Source organism: Carcharhinus amblyrhynchos, chromosome 22 (genome assembly GCF_965287045.1).
Source record: "Carcharhinus amblyrhynchos chromosome 22, sCarAmb.v2.hapA, whole genome shotgun sequence".
NCBI classification, from domain to species: Eukaryota; Metazoa; Chordata; class Chondrichthyes; order Carcharhiniformes; family Carcharhinidae; genus Carcharhinus; species Carcharhinus amblyrhynchos.
The window spans coordinates 19,516,587-19,535,224 of record NC_137345.1 but is presented as its reverse complement, the minus strand read 5'-3'; the positions used below and the strand labels follow the sequence as shown (position 1 = coordinate 19,535,224).

The 18,638-nt window shown below is 43.6% G+C and overlaps 1 protein-coding gene across 3 annotated transcripts in view; it reads left to right on the top strand.

The window, feature by feature from the left end:
* The window catches only part of LOC145356986 (plexin-A2-like), a 470,896-nt gene that overhangs the window by 339,443 nt on the left and 112,815 nt on the right, over nt 1–18,638 (top strand). For all 3 annotated transcript variants that reach the window (XM_080210014.1, XM_080210012.1, XM_080210013.1), the window contains one exon: nt 9,761–9,912. In XM_080210014.1, the coding sequence (XP_080066140.1) occupies nt 9,761–9,912 (152 nt within the window). The remainder of the gene's footprint in view (nt 1–9,760; nt 9,913–18,638) is intronic.

Sequence of the window (18,638 nt, the reverse complement as noted above, 5' to 3'; positions counted from 1 at the left end):
CTGCCACACCCAAGTGATTTGGAAGTGCCAAAATATTGGCCAACGAAAAGATATTTCAGCTGTGAATATTAAAGGCGCACTTCCTTTGCGAGCAATGCGTGAAATCAAACTGGGGAGAATAATAAAAACTATGTGAAGGATGCCAAGCCTTGCGCTGAACCCTCTCGTGCCGATAGAGGTAGTAAGGTAAAAGATCAAAAGCAAAGAATCCGTGAGTGTCTAAAAGCAATAATTGAACTTTCCACTAATGTAGCAAGATGGTACTTGTTCCGGGAGACTGTGGGAATGACTATCGTCTGTTTTTGCAGGGTTTATCATTGCTGTTGTTCAATATTAGGATAACGTTTATTTTAGATCACAGAATATTGCAGGAGTTATAAGCAGCATGGAACTTGGCTCACTGTCTCTGTGTGGTCTGATTTGGGCGATGATCCATCCAATTTATTTTTTTGAGATTTATTTTGTTTTGAGGAATGCAACTTTACAAACAACAACAAAAACAAAATGAATTGATAATTGAAAGCCCTCTCGGTAATTACACACGGCGGGCTTGATGTTGCGGAGTTGAGCCCAGGTTGGAAGAGTGAGAGACTTGGGGCAGGATTTCCCAGCCGTGTTTGCCCCGAGACTGGAAAATCCCACCCGAGATCAACAGGCCTTTTTTTTTGCATGATCTGCTCACCCTCCTCTATGATTCCCGTGGCAGGCGGGAGGGGAAAATTCAGCCCATGGTCTCGCACGTCATGTCTGAGTTGTCTAACCTTTCCTCCACTTGGCAGCAAGTTGAAAACACATCCTTTCTTTTTGCTTATTTTAGGATTTTTTAGTAGCTCTCTGTTTTTGTGCTACACTCTCAGACACTCAATCTTGGGTTGACAAGTGGTAATGTTATTCCAACAGTGCAAACGTGGATATTGCCAATCCTGTCTTCCCTCTGTGACAAAATGCAGAAAGGCAAGCTGATGTACTGACAGATAAAAGTAACGTTCCTGTCACTTGCGTGCTGAATCCGACTTTTAACTGAGTTGTGAATTTGCCTGTACTTTTGCACAGCACCAACTTTATTCTCCCCCTCCCTCCCTGCATTACCTAATGTCTAGAAGAATGATTTTAATAAAATGATAATGTTGAAAGGCATTCAGAATAAGGAACTCCGCACAAAGAATGTTCCAGGCAAGTTCCACCCAGATACACTTGTCAGTGGTGATCGCCAATGAAGAAAGCACTAGTCACTCAGAAAATAAGAGCTTTTACATTGAAAAGTGCACAATAGACATTGCCTGCAGCTCACAGAGTGAGCTCTCTCCTGAGTTCTGATGAAAGGTAAAAACTTAACTAGACTTTTACAGTCCTTCTGGTCACATCTTCATGCTAGTCCTGTGTTAGAATATTCCTGTGTGAACAAATCCTTTTAAATCTACCACAGAGCAGATATGTCCATGAACTATGGCGTACGGAAGGCACTCAGCGAAGAACCAGAATGTAGAAATTTTTTCTTCCATCAGGAAGAACCAATAAGCAAAGGAAATACAAATTTATCAACATGTCTCTTTAGAAGTCTGAAGTCCATAGTTTCTGTGTGGACTTTTTCTGGCATTACATCACTGCTTGCAGTAATCTGTATTCTTTGTCTTAACCAATTTGCACTCCTGGCATTTGAAAATATTCGCTGGCAGTATTTGCACGATGATTAATCCGTGAAGGAAATGTACATCAGCATAGTAGTGCAGTGGTTAGCACTGCTGCCTCGCAATGCCAGGGACCTGGGTTCGATTCCCGGCTTGGGTCACTGTCTGTGCAGCAGAGTCTGCACATTCTCCCTGTGTCTGTGTGGGTTTCCTCTGGATGCTCCAGTTTCCTCCCTCAAGTCCAAAAGACATGCTGGTTCGGTGCATTGGCCATGCTAAATTCTTCCTTGGTGTACCTGAACAGGTGCCGGAGGATACCGACTAGAGGATTTTCACAGTAACTTCATTGCAGTGTTAATGTAAGCTACTTGTGACAGTAACAAAATAAACTTAAACATCGGTACTAAAAGCCTGGTTGGCTGTGCTGGAGGCAGAAAGGAGAAATAATAGTCATCTTCAACTTCTGTGCATCAGGATATCGACAGAAGTGGACAAGCTGTAATTGAGATTTTACTCAGTGCTTAGGATTTCATAGAATCTCTACAGTGCGGAAGAGGCCATTCACCCCATCGAGTCTGCATCGAGTCTGCACCGATTCTCTGATATCTTACCCAGACCCTCTTCCCCTATCCTATCCCCATGAACCCACACATTTCCTGTGTTAATCCATCTAACCTGCATACTTTGGACACTAAGGGGCTATTTAGCATGACCAATACACCTAACCTGCACATCTTTGGACTGTGGGAGGAAACCAGAGCACCTGGAGGAAACCCACGCAGACATGGAGAGAATGTACAAACTCTGCACAGACAGAGGCCGGAATTGAACCCAGGCCCCTGTGCTGAGAGGCAGCAATGCTTACCACTGTGCCATAATGCAGCCCGTTTACCTTTTTAGGATTCAGAAAGGTCAGTACGGTCAGTTTAGAACATCGATGCTATTTGCTTTGGGTGTGAGGCAGCCTGGATATCCTGTTCTGTTGCAGTTCTAAGCTGTGCCACGCCAGTCTGTCAGTGGAGTTGGCGAAGCAAAGTTGGGTGGTTTGGTCAGATTTACACCGTTTGCCCCTCATGGCAGCTAGTCAGCGGGGGTAGGACGAGGAGGGTGCTGCAGATGCTGCCTCTCTGCTTCATTGAGCAAAGTGGCACATCAGCTGGTTGGACAAATGGACGTAACTTAACCAGGCAAAGTAAATTTCAAAGAGGAAAGTGAGGGCAGTGGATGTGGGAAGCAAGGCTTTTTGCAACCACTGATTTGCATGTCTTGTAAGTATTTGTTCAACAATGAATGACGATGTGCCGACTGACATTCAAGTTTTGTTGTTTCTTCAGCAATAACAAATATAGTGAGGAGCTGCTGACAGCTGAGCGAAGCAGTGTGTGGCATGACAGGCTGCTGACATTCCTGCTGAGTTCAGTAGCAATTTACTCATTGCTCAAAGAGCTCTGCATAAATTCAGCGTTAAGCCATTAGCGATGTCATCCGAGGGTTATACTTTAAAAAGCACAACTGAACCTGTGGAGCTTCTTCTGGTTTATTTGACTGAGTGTTGGAGCTCATTAAAGTAATCTGTCAGAATGATATACTGCCCCCAGTTACTAAGCGGAGGATACATGTCAAGTTTGACTGAAACTTCATCTTCTCCTTTATCTTCCTAAAATTTTCATTCAGTTGGGCGGGAGGGGAACCTCACATATAACCCAGAAAAATGGGAATCTTAAAATATATTGTCTACATATTTAATTCTGAGAGTCTGATTATTCATTTTAATGAACTCCATAAGAGTCCAAAAGTTTGCTTCCTACATTAAAATTTTTCAGCTAAATTGAGATTTTGTTTCTCTTTATCTTGTTTCTTTTTCCCCCATTCCCTCTCCTCAAGACAGTAATGTTCTAATTACTATGACTCTGAAGTTGTAATTAACCTTGTCATTTCTCTGCTATGTATAGGATTGCCTAACTGCAAATTAGTAATTAACAGTTTGTAGCTATGATTTGCTAATGCAGGGATTTCCTCTCTTTGACCAAGCTGGTTGGTGGGTTGCAGTTAGGCAAGTTGCAGCCCTCGGGACTCGGGGTCGAGTTTGGCAGCTTTACACTTTGACCTTTCTCCTCCATCTTAAACCCCTATTTTTAAAAATATCCGGGCGGCACAGTGGTTAGCGCTGCTGCCTCACAACACCAGAGATCCGGGTTCAATTCCAACCTTTAGTCACTGTCTGTGAGGTTTGCACATTCTCCCCATGTCTGCGTGGGCTTCTTCTGGGTGGTCCGGTTCCCTTCCACACTCCAGAGATGTGCAGGTTAGATGGACTGGCCATGCTAAGTTGTCCCTTAGTATGTGGGCTACACGCAGGTTAAATAAATGGGGTTACGGTTATATGGCCTGGGTGGGATTGTAGTCAGTGCAGACTCGATGGGCCAAATATCATCCTCCTGCACTGTAGGGATTCCATGACCTCTATCCCATACACGGATTGCCTCAGTGCAAAATCCACATCAAGCTATCTGTCTTTTGTTCTTAAAGTTACTACCTTTAGTTGCAGATTCTGCAGCTCAAACATCTTCTCGCTCCCTTCAGTTCCAGTGAAGAGTCAAAGGACACAAAACGTGAACTCTGTCTCTCTCCTAATAGGTGCTGGCAGACCTGAGTTTTTTCCAGATTTAAATTCCAGTGCCCGCAACATATGAGATTTTTCAGCATTTTCAGTTTTTGTTTCCGATTCCAGCATCCACAGTATTTTGCTTTTATCCGCAGCATTTTTGCTGCTTATTGTGGTTGGTGAGTGACCTGAGACTGACCGTTTACTCTGAGGGCAAAATAGCGCCATTCTGCTGGCCCAGCCTAACCTCAAAATCATAATCGGGGCTCGCCTTATCTACACCATATGATTTTTCATATTACTTCTGCTTGGCATTATTATTTTGGAGCTTCCACGCCACATTCTTAAGCAAAAGAAAGTGCTTCTTATCACAACCTTGTCACGAGTCCCTGTTGGTACAGAAGGTTGAGAAAAATGTTGTCTTTATTGCCTCTTTCACGCCAGGATATGGGGCTTTCTCAGTACAAGGAAGAAGAATTGTTGAAGCTTTTGCCAAAAATGGATACTTGATATCCACAAAGTAATTTATCTCTCTGATTGTGTGAATGTGTCCATATCATTTTTAAAAAAATTGAAAGAATTGCTGCGAAGTAGATATTTTGCTCCGAGTGATGTTACCGTGAAGAGCTATTTTAATAATTTGCTTGGAAAAATTGTCACTATTCGAATGACAGCCTAAGCAGAAATGTTATCGGGAATGGTGATTTTTGAAACCGGAATAGCAAGTCAGTCTGTTAAAGGTGAATCCGTTACCCCCTCCCATTGCTCTATTGTTCATTTGGAAAGAAATTGACACAATCTGTTATTCGAAGCCTGTCTTGCGCCAGTCCCTTTCTTTGGAGTAAACACCCAAACTACTACTTTTGCTGATAAATTGGACTCCTGCTTGTTTGTTGTGTGCTTTATATTGTGTGGGGCAGCACAATGAAGCAGTGGTTAGCACTGCTGACTCAAAGCGCCAAGGACCTAGGTTCAATATCCGGCTTGTGTCACTGTCTGTGTGGAGTTTGCGCGTTCTCCCTGTGTCTGCATGGGTTTCCTCCGAGTGTTCCAGTTTTCTCCCACAATGCAAAGACGTGAAGGTTAGGTGCATTGGCAATGCTAAATTCTCCCTCAGTCACCCGAACAGGGGCCGGAGCATGGCAACTGGGGGATTTTCAGTCACTTCAATGCAGTGAGAATGTAAGCCTACTTATGACTAATAAATAAAAGTTTATACATTAAGGGGGGAATTCTCCTGTCCCGCCTGCCACGGGAACCTTGGCAGGGCATGGCCAGAAAATCCCACCCTAAAATGTTTGCCTTACAGCATCAACGTAATACTCCGGTAGCAAAAATAAAAAACTTTGAGAACATTCAAACAGCGCTTCAGACATATCAAGGCTGTATGATGTGGAATGGCTATTGATTATTCCACAAGATACCATGACATTCAACGCCAGGAAATTAGGGGCAAAAGCATGCTAGATTTTGGCACCTTGGAGAGCTTTTAAGATTTCTGATTCCAATTTGCCTCCTTCAGTTCTGGATTTTTCAGTGTCCAGAGATGACGATATCTTGGAATTGCTGCATACGTTTTGGCTGTGGGTTGCACCAGAACTGACAACCAAAGGAATCAGGCGCTGGTCAGTAAGATGAGGAGAATTAGTCAGTACAGGCACTGATGCTGGGCTACTCATCAGCCCAAGAGGGAGGGGTCAGGAGGGTGCCTGGCAATGACCCACAGATTTAATGTGGAGACAGGTGGAGGATTCCTGGCTCAAGGTCGAGTATATGATTTGTTTTTGAAAATGATTTTAGTAAGTCTCTAAAGCTCCTTGCTTTAACCGCTGTTCACCTGAATAAATTGACCATAGCACACATGACAAATGCTGATCACGTAGAAAGATAGGAATTAGGAGCAGAGGTAGGCAAATTCAGCCCTTTGAGCCCACTCCGCCATTCAGTCAGATCACGGTTGATCTCAAATCCACTTCCCCACCTGTTCCCCATGTACCTCTTCCCCTTTTTACTAGAGACATGTCTATCTCCTTTCTGAAACCATTTAATGCAACATGCAAACTCCACACAGTGACCCAAGTCGGGTATCGAAGCTAGGTCCTTACCACTTTGAGGATTCTGCAAACTTTCTATAACCTTTTGAAGATTCTCATGAGAAAATCTAGCAGAATGTGTCGAGATCTTGGATAAAGTAGATTGTCTGAGATTAGCCTAATGGGAAAAAAATGTTGATGAGCAAAGAATTCTTATTTTAAACAAGATAACAGAAGCCCTAAGATGAAGGAATTCATTACCACAGGAAGCAGTTGATGCCAAAACATTGAACGTATTCAAGAGGAAGTTAGATATAGCACTTGGGGGTGAATGGGTTCAAATGTTATGGGGAGAAAGCAGGATTAGGCTATTGAGTTGGACAATCAGCCGTGATCGTGATGAATGGTGGAGTGGGCTTGAAGGCATGAATGGCCGCCTCCTGCTCCTATCTTCAATGTTTCTTTGATGCCAATTGCTGTATGTTAGAAATCGGGTCCTTTTCTGATTAATCGTGGATTTGGAAGAGGCTGAAAGTAAACAACTTACTGGAAATGGCTATATTTGGAGGAGAAATCAGGCATGATCCTAATTAAGAAAGAGCTGAAGTAAATTTCAACATCTTAGTTAACAATGCGGTCGCCTCCCCAATGTTGTGACCCATGGGCTGATGAATTCCAGCTTGTAGCTGTGCACTTAGTGCCGATTTCGTCATTCCCCAGAGCATATTTTTCATACATTCCAGTATGTTCTAATCCCTGTTCTTTTGGCCTTTCTCCTTTCAGAGCACAGTTCAACGTGCTGTTCCATTTCAAGACACTGGCTGATTTTACAGAGAACAGCTTCCCAATAGAGGGATTCATTTTTTTTGGGGGGTGGGGGCAGTAATTAAGAACTGGATAATGCTCTTCCAATCAGATTGTGATCCCAGCCAATTAAGCTATGTCATGAATGTAAACAGTGCACCTGGAGGAATAATAAATCTCTAATAATGATTCAAGTGTAAGGTTGCAGTTAGTTTAGCTGTTAAAATTAAGGGAAGTTGAACACAGAAATAATACAGAATCATCGAACTGCTCCAAAGGAGGGAACTCTGTTGCAATAAGTTTAGTTGACAGAGAAAATTCATATGGATTGAATTTGCACTGTGCAATGTTATGCAATCCCTTTGGTATTTTCAGGAAGGCTTACCTTAAATTGAATTCAACGTTCAGGCTTCAGTTGATAAGTGGTGTGTAACATTCATGCCATGCAAGCACCAGGCAATGACCATCTCCAATAAGAGAGGATCTAAACATCTCCCCGTGACACATTTGTCATTGTTGAATTCTCTGCTATCAACGCCCTAAGGGTTACCATTGACCAGAAACTGAACTGGACCAGCCATATAAATTCGCTGTCATCAAGAGTAGGTCAGAGGCTGAGGCAAGTAATTCATCTTCTAACTCCTCAAAGCCTGTCCATCCAACAGGTCAGGGGTGTGATGGAATTATGTCCATGCACCTGGATGAATACAGTTCCAATAACACTCAAGAAGCTTGATACCATCCAAGACAAAGCAACCTGTTTGATTGGCACCCCATCCGCCACCTTCAGCATTCACACCTTCTGCCAGCGCTGCGCAGTTGTATCATCTAGAAGATGTATTGCAAGAATTCACCAAGGCTCCTTTGTCAGCACCTTGCAACCTGTGACCGCTACCATCTCTCTTTGATTTATTATTGTCACATGTATTAACATACAGTGAAGAATATTGTTTCTTGCACGCTATGCAGACAAAGCATACAATTCATAGAGAAGGAAACGAGTGTGTGCAGAATAGTGTCATAGTCATAGTTAGGGTGTAGAGAAGAATCACCAGTTCTGTAAGATATTGAATTGAAGCATTGTTAGAGAGTTTAAAAGAGTTAGAACAAACTTCTAGAATCATAGAACGAGAGTAAAAGACAGAATTTGAAGGTAAGCTGGGCAAAGCTTTTTGCAAGAAGTCGCCTTGCTCTGGTGGTGTCTTGTTGATGGACCCAGAAGGACAAGAGCAGCAAATGCGTGGTAACACCACCATTTCCAAGTTCCCATCCTGACCTGGAACTAAATCACCATTCCTTTTTTGTCGCTGGGTCAAGATCCTGAAACTCCCTTCCCAACAGCACTGTGAGTACATTCGCAACAGATGGACTGCAGCAGTTTAAGAAGGCGGCACACCACCACATTTTTGAGGGCAGTTTGGGATGGGCAGCAAATGTTGACTTAGCCTGTGAGACCCGCATCCTGTGAAGAGAATTAAAAAGAATTAAATTCCTCTAAGAATGGCATACAGATATGTTAATCTTAATACTGCACCATGAAGTTTTATTTGCAGCCTGAATTTGGCTGATGCTGGCAGAACATACAACAGCCACAACGCACTGGTGATGGAAGGGGAGAATACACACCAGAAACCTCTGGCTACCTCCATGGCCGGGATTCCCCGGTGCTGCTGCAGTGAATTGAGTTTTGGCTGAGGGCCAAATTCTCTATTCTCACCGACCAAGATTAGAGCATCCCACCCGTTAGGTCCTGTGGTCCCGACCCTGGCCCAGCAAACTTGGCTATTTATTGGGCGGACGTGATTTGGTCATTTCCAACAGAAATTTAGCATAAGGGCTTTCTCTCCTAACCAGTCAGTAACAGGCGGGGAGAGTTTGCAACAGAGAGCTTCTGTTCCTTCCATGTGTTTGCAGTCAAAATATTTCTGTGTACAATTCCAGTGTTGCACAAAAACAAGTCAACATGACCGCTGGGTTGACTGAAAACAAATTTTGCAAACTAGGTGGCCTGCTCAAAAGAGGCAAACAAATACAATTCGATTTGGTGAACTTTCTCAGCTCTCCCGCAGTCTTAATTTAATTTGTATATCTCTCTAATACCTTTGCCCCTTATTCATAATGCTTAATTACAGCACCTGGGTAAGCTGAGGCTTCTATTAATAAGTTTCTTTTGTTTCCACGTTGGAAGAAAGCTTTTTTTTCCCTTGCTCCCTCACCCTCTTCCCCACAACAGAAGCATTTTTTTTAGCTTTCCAATTACTGAAATGCTCTATGTATTCCCGAGGACTGACTGTCAGCATTTTTAATTCACTGATCTCTGGTATCTGTGTTGTAATTTTGTACGCGTGTGTGTTACTGTTGCTTGGCAACTGTTAGTTCTACAATGCGGATAAGCAGAATGCTGGCTTTGCGGCAAATTAAAGCACAATAGGTTATCTATGCGCTATTTATCACAGCACTGTCAGGACTGTTTGATTCTTCAGTAAAGCTTTCCAATAGAGCTAGTCTGTAAATGCACCCTCAGCAAATACCTGTAGGCATTTTCCTTCCCCTGCATTTTTGTGCACTTATCTTAGTATCTTTTTTAATTACATTGAACACAGAACCATGTTCAAGTGCCTTTTAAGATGTTGATAGAATGACTAAATAACATTTGTATTGATTCCTGTGAATTTATTTGTTTATTTCAGGTAACTCCAGTGTCTGGCCCACAGGAAGGGGGGACACAGGTAACCATTCATGGAGTCAACCTGGGCCTGGATTTCCTGGACATTGCTAACAGCGTCCGTGTGGCTGGAGTGCAGTGTATCCCACTGTTGGATGGGTATATAATCGCTGAACAGTAAGTTCAATCGACAATTTGGGGCATATCACCAGTCTCATAAGCAAGCTTTCTTCTCTTCTGATTTGACTCAAGTGTCTTAACCTTCCCAGGTTCATTAACTGGCAGTCCAGCCTGGCAGCTTGTGATATTAACCTTTCTTGAGGAGTTTACAAAGCAGGACAGCTGAAGCAAAGTTGATGTTTTATCCTGATAGCTGCCAGCATTTGAGATTAACTAATTAATTTTAAATACTTGCATTTTAAATGAATGATAATTTACAAATCGCAACCCACACGTTGTTGTTACTACAGTCAACTCACATGTTTGATTCAGTTTATTATTGTCACATTTATGAGTATACAGTGAAAAGTATTGCTTCTTGAGCTATACAAAAAAAGCAGACCATATATGCAGAAGGAAAGGAGAGAGTGCAGAATAGCTAGAGTGTGGAGAAAGATCAACTTAATATAAGGCAGGTCCATTCAAAAGTCTGATGGCAATAGGGAGGAAGTTGTTCTTGAGTTGATTGATTAGTGTCCTCAGGCTTTTGTATCTTTTCCCCAATGGAAGAAGGTGGAAGAGAGTATGTCCAGGGTGCGTGCTGTCCTTGATATGCTGGCCGCTTTTCTGAGGCAGTGGAAAGTGTAGTTGGAGTCAATGGATGGGAGGCTGGTTTGAGTGGTAGACTAGGCTACATTCACGACTCTTAGTAATTTTTCCAGCCCTGGAAATGATACAGCCAGAAAGAATGCTTTTTATAGTGCATCTGTAAAAGTTGGTGAGAGTCGTAGCAGACTTGCAAAGCTTGCCACCATCACTGTGATGCATTTTAGAATATCTCAGAACTTGGAAATATCAGCAGACAGCTGGGCCGAGGCATTGTATCAAATGACTTCAGTGTTGAACCGAGAAGGACTGAAATTAGTTTATTTTGAATGGTGTATTGCTGCCTTAATGGCCATGCCTGTTGTAGTTCTTTTTAATTTCTCCTGTAAGTGGGCCACAAGTGAGTAGAATCTGTATCATGTACTATCGAGTAGGTTTTCATCTGCATGTTAATCTAGTAGAGTCGGCCACCCCTCCCTTTCTATTGGAGCCAATTTTCATTCCATGAGAAAGAGTGGATCAGTTTAAATTAGTGTCACAAGTGGGTTTCCATTAACACTTCAATGAAGTTACTGAAAATCCCCTAGTCGCCACACTGTGATGCCTGTTCGGGAGAATTTAGCATTGATAACGCACCTAACCAGCGCGTCTTTTGGACTGTGGAAGGAAACTGGAACACCCAGAGGAAACCCACGCAAACACGGGGAGAATGTGCAATCTCACACAGTGACCTGAGCCAGAAATCGAACCCGGGTCGCTGACGCTGTGAGGCAGCAGTGTCGCCCTTGAGGCTACCTCTCAGGCAATGAGGGACCGATGTGCCCATGTAGCTGAATCCTGAGCCTGTCGGAAGGCATTCCGAGCTTTCCAATGCCCCCTTGCGAAGGGCTGCTTTGGAATTGGGATGGTGTGTTCTTATTGACAATTGGCATTAGCCCTGGGGAATAATGGGTCTGTGCCTGTAGGTTTCTGGAATTTGATTTAGTGGTACGTTTAAACTTTGCCTTCAGTTCTGTGAGCCACTGCTGTGGCGCCTGAGGCTTGGCAGCAGCATGACTGAACTTGCTCACATCAAATCAATGGCAATTGCATTGTACAGTGCAGTAAATATGTCTCCAGCCACATTTGTGAGATTTTAAATCAAGTACTGAAATAAGCTTCTCACAGGTCTAAGGCTATCATTGTGCATGATTTTTTTTGGCATATCTATTCTGTAACAGTCCAATTTAGAGAAATCGGCTCCACAAATTCCTTTCATTGTTTACCTCAACTCGGATTCAGTATTTGATCTTATGCCCTGCAATTTCTCATTATTCCCACCAGCAATTGTTATGCATCTAAACAGCAACTTGCATTATCTGGCACCTTTAACATAGTGAAACATCACAGTGCTTCACGGGGGTGTCATTTTGACAATATTCACACCAAGCCACATGAAATCATTGAATGGTAGCTGGGTGGATGAGGCCATTCAGCCCATCATGTCAGTGCTCGCTACAGAAAAACTTTGTGCCACTTCCCTTTTCAGGTGAATATCCAATTCTTGTTTGAGTGCCATAATTGAATCTGCTGACGCCACATTCTCGGATGGAGTGGGTGTGATTTTCTGGCCCCATTCGATGCAGGCACAAATCCCATTATCGTGGAGTCCCTACAGTGCAGAAGGAGGCCATTCAGCCCATCAAGCCTGCACTAACAACAAATTCACCCAGGTGCTATCCCCATAACCCAAGTATTTACCCTGCAAATCCCCCTGGCAATTTAGTATTGCCAATCCACCTAAACCGTACATCTTTTGGACGGTGAGGGGAAACCGGGGCACTCAGAGGAAACCCATGCAGACATGGGGAGAACATGCAAATTCCACACGGTAGCCCAAGGTTGAAATCGAACCCGGGACCCTCACGCTGTGAGGTTACAATGGTAACCACTGTGCCGCTGTACAAGAGGGCCATAACAGGATTTACACCAGGGAGATCTCCGAATGAGATCTTCCCCACCCTGTGCCAGTGACATTACCATTTATTTAACTATATTTAAATATTCAAAATCGCCGTAATGCTGCATCTTCGGGGAATGGTGTAACATCCTACCCGCGAGGGTCACTACTGATCTCCAAAAATGGAACCTAGATTTGATGACCATGCCAAAGGTTCAAAGGACAGTGTAGCCTCAGGTTGCTCAGTCATGGCAGTGCCAATCTGCCAGTACCAACCTGGCACTGTTCTCCTGGTTTAGAATGGCAAAGTGTGGGAAGACCTGGATGGAAAACCTGCCCGTTTCTCTGGCTAGAACCACGCTGGTTTTCAGTCTGAACCTGACACTTTGCTGTTCTTTGGGAAAATTCTGCCTGGCGTTTCAGATCCTTAAAAGATTCTTGAACTTTCGGCCAATAGGAACACTTTTTCTCACTACCTACTCTGTTCAGGCGCTTCATCATTTTAAATGCTTTTAACAAACTTCGTCTCAGACACCCCTTCTCCCAGCTTTTCTGATCTATTCCTCGAACCATTCTCTCAAATCCTTTCCCTGTCCCAAGTTTGCATGCCCTGCTTAAAGTGTCCTTTCCAAAATTGGACACCATTCCAGTTAAGACTGAGCCTGTATTTTTAAAGGTTTGTCAAAATAGTCTTGTTTTTAAATTTATATTAGCTATATTTATAAACTCTAGGTTCCTTTAATATCCTCAATAATGGCATTTTTAACCTACGCTGCCACCTTTAGTGACCATTGTGACTTATCCCCCAAGTCCAACTGCTTCTTCACTCCCTTTACAATTGCATTGTATGTATATTAACTATCTCCATTCTTCCTACCAAGCTGCATCACTTCACACTTTTCTGCATTAAAATTCCAACTGTCATGTGTCTGCCTATTCTATCACCCTGTCTATATCCTTTCAAAGTCTATTATTATCCTCCTTTCCGTTCACAATATGTTCAAGTTTTCTGTCATCCGCAAATGTTGAAACTGTGCCCTGTGTGCCCAAGTCTAGCCCACTAACATCCTCCTTTTCTCTCATCCCCTGCCCTCTGTACTCTCTCGCAGTGCCACTATGAAATCCCAAGCGTGATAAGAGACCCAAACAGTGAGATCAATGCAGTGACATTGTATATTTCATGTGATCTGGTCTCCTAAATCCTGTGGGAATCTCCCAGGAAGTCTCCAGTTGCAAGAAATGCTATGGTTTAATATCAACCTCTGGGGCCCCTCACTTAGACCCCTATACATCTTTTAAAAAAATCTGTCCACCGCCACTCTTCCTGTTGTTCAGCCAAACTTTATATCCATGCTATTGGTAACTCTTTAATTTCACGGGCTTCAATTTTGCTGATAGACCTTTTATGTGGCCTTTGCGTCAAATGCAATACTCTCATCACCCCAGTTTACCAAGCAGAGGGATAGAATTGGTGGCTAGGGAAGGTAGTTTGTAATGGAGACTGAAGGCAATGGCTTTGATTTTCCCAGTATATAGTTGGGGGAAATTTCTGCTCATCTGGTAGTGGATATTGGACAAGCAACCCTTACAATCCAGAGACAATGAAAGTGTGGAGAGAAGTGTTGAGTTAGAGCTGTGTCAGTATACATGGGAGACTGATGTGCTCCTGGTGATGTCACCTAAGGGCAATATAAACATGAAATAGGAAGTGGCCAAGTATAGACCTTTTGGTGGGGGGGGGTCGCCAAAGTTAATCTGCAGATTGTTCCGTTTTTCTGTTGGTTCAGGTGAGAAAAATGGTGTGTGGCTTGTTGGATGCACTGCTGAGTTATTTTTAAATGCTTTTAGGGCAAACAAAAATGTCTGGAGGTATAGCCCATAGCACCCCCCCCATAGGTGGGATAGGGTTAGTAAAAGCCAGTAGCTGGGAATCATGGCTGCCCCAATATCCAGTATAAAAAAAGGAACTCAACCCCTACCCAATGGAGCTCCCGAGAGGCCTGTCCCTGACATGCCCAAGCAGGTCCCTCTCCCCCAGGGGCTCCCTTCGGCTGTTTTATGCTTAGGAGAAGCAGCTGTAAACCTTGCTGATGTGATGTCACGCCAACAGGGGTGGGGGGCGCGGTTGTCGGGGAGAGACAATAAAGTGCGGAAGACTGCTAATTAGATTTAAATAATTTAATGTGTTTGAAGGGTGGGAACACCAGTGAGGGGGGGGGGGGGGAGGAAATAGGAAAGGGAGATCTCGCTGTCCAGAATTTCGTTTTCCGAATCTTGCAAGATTCTGTGCCCGTATCGCCGTTCGTGCTCACGGTGGACACAGCCACATATTTGTGACCAATGAAACGGGAGCGGAAAGAAAAGTCTTTGGAAGAGATTCTCTGGCTGCGGCTGGATATATATAGGACGGAATAAGGCAAGTGCAGACCCTCCTAGCTGGGCAAAGGAGAAGGATGGTGTGGCCAGTCATTACGAAGGCTGCAGACTGGTCAAGAAGGACCAAGTGGAATCATTTGCTGCACTCTGGTGAGATGTCACTTGTGTCTTTGAGAAGAATTGTTTTGGCCTTGTCAGGGGCAGAAAACTGGAGGATAAAACTCCAGTTACACCCATTATTGTGTTCCCACCCTAGTTTCCTGCATATTATAACAGTGTAAATTATAGTGTCATTGATCAGCAGGATATCCAATGAAAGACTATATAATAAAACCTTTTAAACATGGCTTGCATTTCCAGTAATAACGTTGAGATTGACCGTACTCCAGAATATCATTATTGAAATGTTTATGAAATTTAACAAAAGATATTCTTGTGCACAAATCTATCATTCATGTATCTTTCCCATCCTGGTGTGTTTCCATGTCTTGAGTTGACCTGTGCTACGAACAACCAGATGCTGCAATAAGCCTCCTGTTTCAGAATGCAGTAACTCCTAACTTGCATCTAAATCAAGTCCAGATCTGAGCACTAGTTGAGGAACTATTATGTCATTTGGGCAAGATCAGAGAATGTTGGTTCCTGCCAGAATTTTCCAAATCTATTTTAAACTGGAAATGGAATACATCTGCTGTGAATTTAAAGGAAAGGAGACAAATGGAAAAGATTGTACTGATTTTTGATCTTTCAGCATGACTAAGTTGACATTGTGTGAGGCCCAGTGTTTTTCTAGTTATATAGTTCCTGGACATCACAGAAGAGGAGAGTGCATTATCTAAAGCTCCATTATGTTATGATTGCTATCAGTTGGAACTCATTGCTGCTGGTACAAAGGATGAGCAGAGTGGTATAATGCTTTACTTCGTAATGTATATAAATCTGCCAAATGTCATTTGGATCACTTCACTCAACAGGAATGAATTAGACAGAATGTTGATTCTATCAGTTAATATGTAATATTCTGTGTTTTTTTTTTCCAGACATATTCTGTACTTAATAATGAACAAAACTGAACCATTCTAATGCTGTGTTAACATTTGTCAACTATTACAATACAACTCTAAAGCTTTTAAATGCAACAGTTTAAAAATATTGTATAAAATGAGTCTGAAACACCAGACAGTGATGTTAATACTACAGGAAATGTTGGAGGTAGCAAAGGGACTCATAACTGCAGAGCATTTAATCAGATTATTTGTTTCTAACATAATGCAATTTTCTGAATTCTTTCTATTACTTTATAAATCCAGTCTCGGAAACAGGTCAGTATTGATGTAACATTTGCTCAAGGAAGTTAGATTCCACAATGGAAAGTGTATTCTTTCCTTTTGATTAGTTGATTGAAGTAATTGACCAAATAGTTGAATTAGACAAACCAGGCAGGACCCAAGATCATCCCTCATGAGCCACCCAGTGTTAGCTCGTGCAACAAACAAATGTCCCAATTGTGGGCAAGGACAAGACTGGATTTGGCTTTGACCAAATATACTGAAGGCATCCACTAACTATGCTTGCAGTTGATTAAACCATCTAGCTAATACATGGGGTCCCTGCAGTGCAGTTGGAGGCCTTTCAGCCCACTGAGTCTGCACCAACTCTCTGAAAGAGCATCAGACCCACAGTGTGCTCTATCCCCATAACCCCACACACTTGCTCATTAACCCCCCCCATCTTTGGACACCAAGGCACAATATAACATGGCCAATCCACCTAACTTGCAAATCTTTGGACTGAGAGAGGAAACCAGAGCACCCGGAGGAAACTCGCACAGACACGGCGAGAGCTCCACACAGTCGCCCAAGGCCAGAATTGAACCCGGGCCCCTGGTGCTGTGAGGCAGTAGTGCCACCGCACTGTCTATTACCACAGCATGGAATTTAAGACTGTCTACCACTGTCCGTGAAACAGTAAACACAATAAGAAGTCACACGACACCAGGTTAAAGTCCAAGCAGTTTATTTGTTAGTAAACCCACAAGCTTCGTCACCTGACGAAGGGGCAAACCCCAAAAGCTTGTAGGTTTACTAACAAATAAACTGGTTGGACTTTAACCTGGTGTTGTGAGATTTCTTATTGTGTTTACCCCAGTCCAACGCCGGCATCTCCACATCGTGAAACAGTAATCCATGAGAAATCAGGGTAATTGGAAATGGAGACTTCTTTCAACTTTTAAAGAATGTTCTGAATCTTGCCAGACATTTGTGCCCCAGTTTTCTCCTGCAGATCGTTACATTTTCCTGTTGATTAGGATGACACAGATGTAAAAGATCAACCCGTAGAGGTGGTGGAACAGAGATGTAGGCTGGAATTCTCCAGCTATTCACACCATACTGGCGCTGCCAGTGAGAATGGAGAATTTGGCACTCGGCTAAATTTCCATCCACTGCAGCAGGACCACAGAATCCCAGCTGCGGACTACATCAGAGAATCTGATCCTTTTTTTTGTTCAGTTGTGGTGAATTGTTTCTAACCTTGGAGCGTAAAAGAACACAGGGCAATTTTATCGTGTTGCGCCAGTTTTTGGGTGCGACATGGTGGTAAAGTGGGCCATAAACACTGAGCACCACCAGCACGATGTTACAAGCGTCGGATGTCCAGCGCAGTCAGCCCCTCACTGGAAATGGTCAAGGGGCAGGTTAATAAATTTATTAAAATAGGCATTTGCATCTGCTTAACGAGCCCGTCACTCAATTCCACACACACACCATCACCCCCCCGGTGAGGAATAGACATGTTCCCCACGATTGGGGAGCAGTCGACTTGGCCTCGCCAGTGGAACCGGAGGCCATTGTGGACACCACCCCACCAGAGAGGCCGAGAGCATTGGAGGGATTGCCCCTTGGGCAGTGCTGCCCTGGCACCTAGGGAGTGCCAGGGAGCAGGGCTAATGGGGGGTGAGGTTAGTAGGGAGAGGGGCTAATGGAGGAGGGGGCCAGCTGCAGGGATCGGTAAGGGGATGAAGGAGCACGCTGCAACTCTGCAGCGATCAGTTTGTTGGGGGGGGGGGGTGGTGGTGGCAGTGGGTCCACAATCTGTAGGGAATGGGGGGTCCGCAATTGGTCTGGTAGCCTTTGGGTGGTGGGGGCTGCATCTCGAGCCACAGGCCCCTGCGATTGCAGAGAGGGGAGAGTTGTTTGAGGCAGTCTGCAAGAACAGGGGCTTGACAGCTTTCTCTTTGCCTGTCAGACCCCTGCTGCTACTAATGTGCATGTGCAGCAGCAGAGTGCATGCGCACTGCCTTCCTCTGCAGTTTTTTGGGCACGTTAAGCCCCATCCACTGGCTACAGCAGCGTGAATCCGACGCGCTCAAAATTTTGCAGGCAGAGTGGATATGGGGGGGGCCTGAAACAGACCTAAAGATCGGATCTGAAACACTCCTGATTTCAAGTCTGCCCAGCATTTAGAATAAAATTGGTAAAATCGCCCCGATAGTTATTAATAGCCCTTACAGACAAGAGCCAAAAAGCAAGCGTTTCTCATGTTTAAAATAAATCAAGCTCTGGAAGAGTTAATTCCCCTCATTTAAAGAAAAATTCTGTACGAGGGAAGTGATTTATTTAGACTTCCATGTTTAGACTAGTTTCCTGCTGTGAATATGTCCTGTGGGGACTGAAATGAATCTCTATAAATTTTAACCAAATGAACATTTGTATTCATGGAAACCAGTGATTAACGCTTTGAATTCTGAGATAAGGTTTCAAAATCAATATAAACATTATAGGCTTGAAATTACTGTTGTCAGGCAAACATTTAAAAGTACATC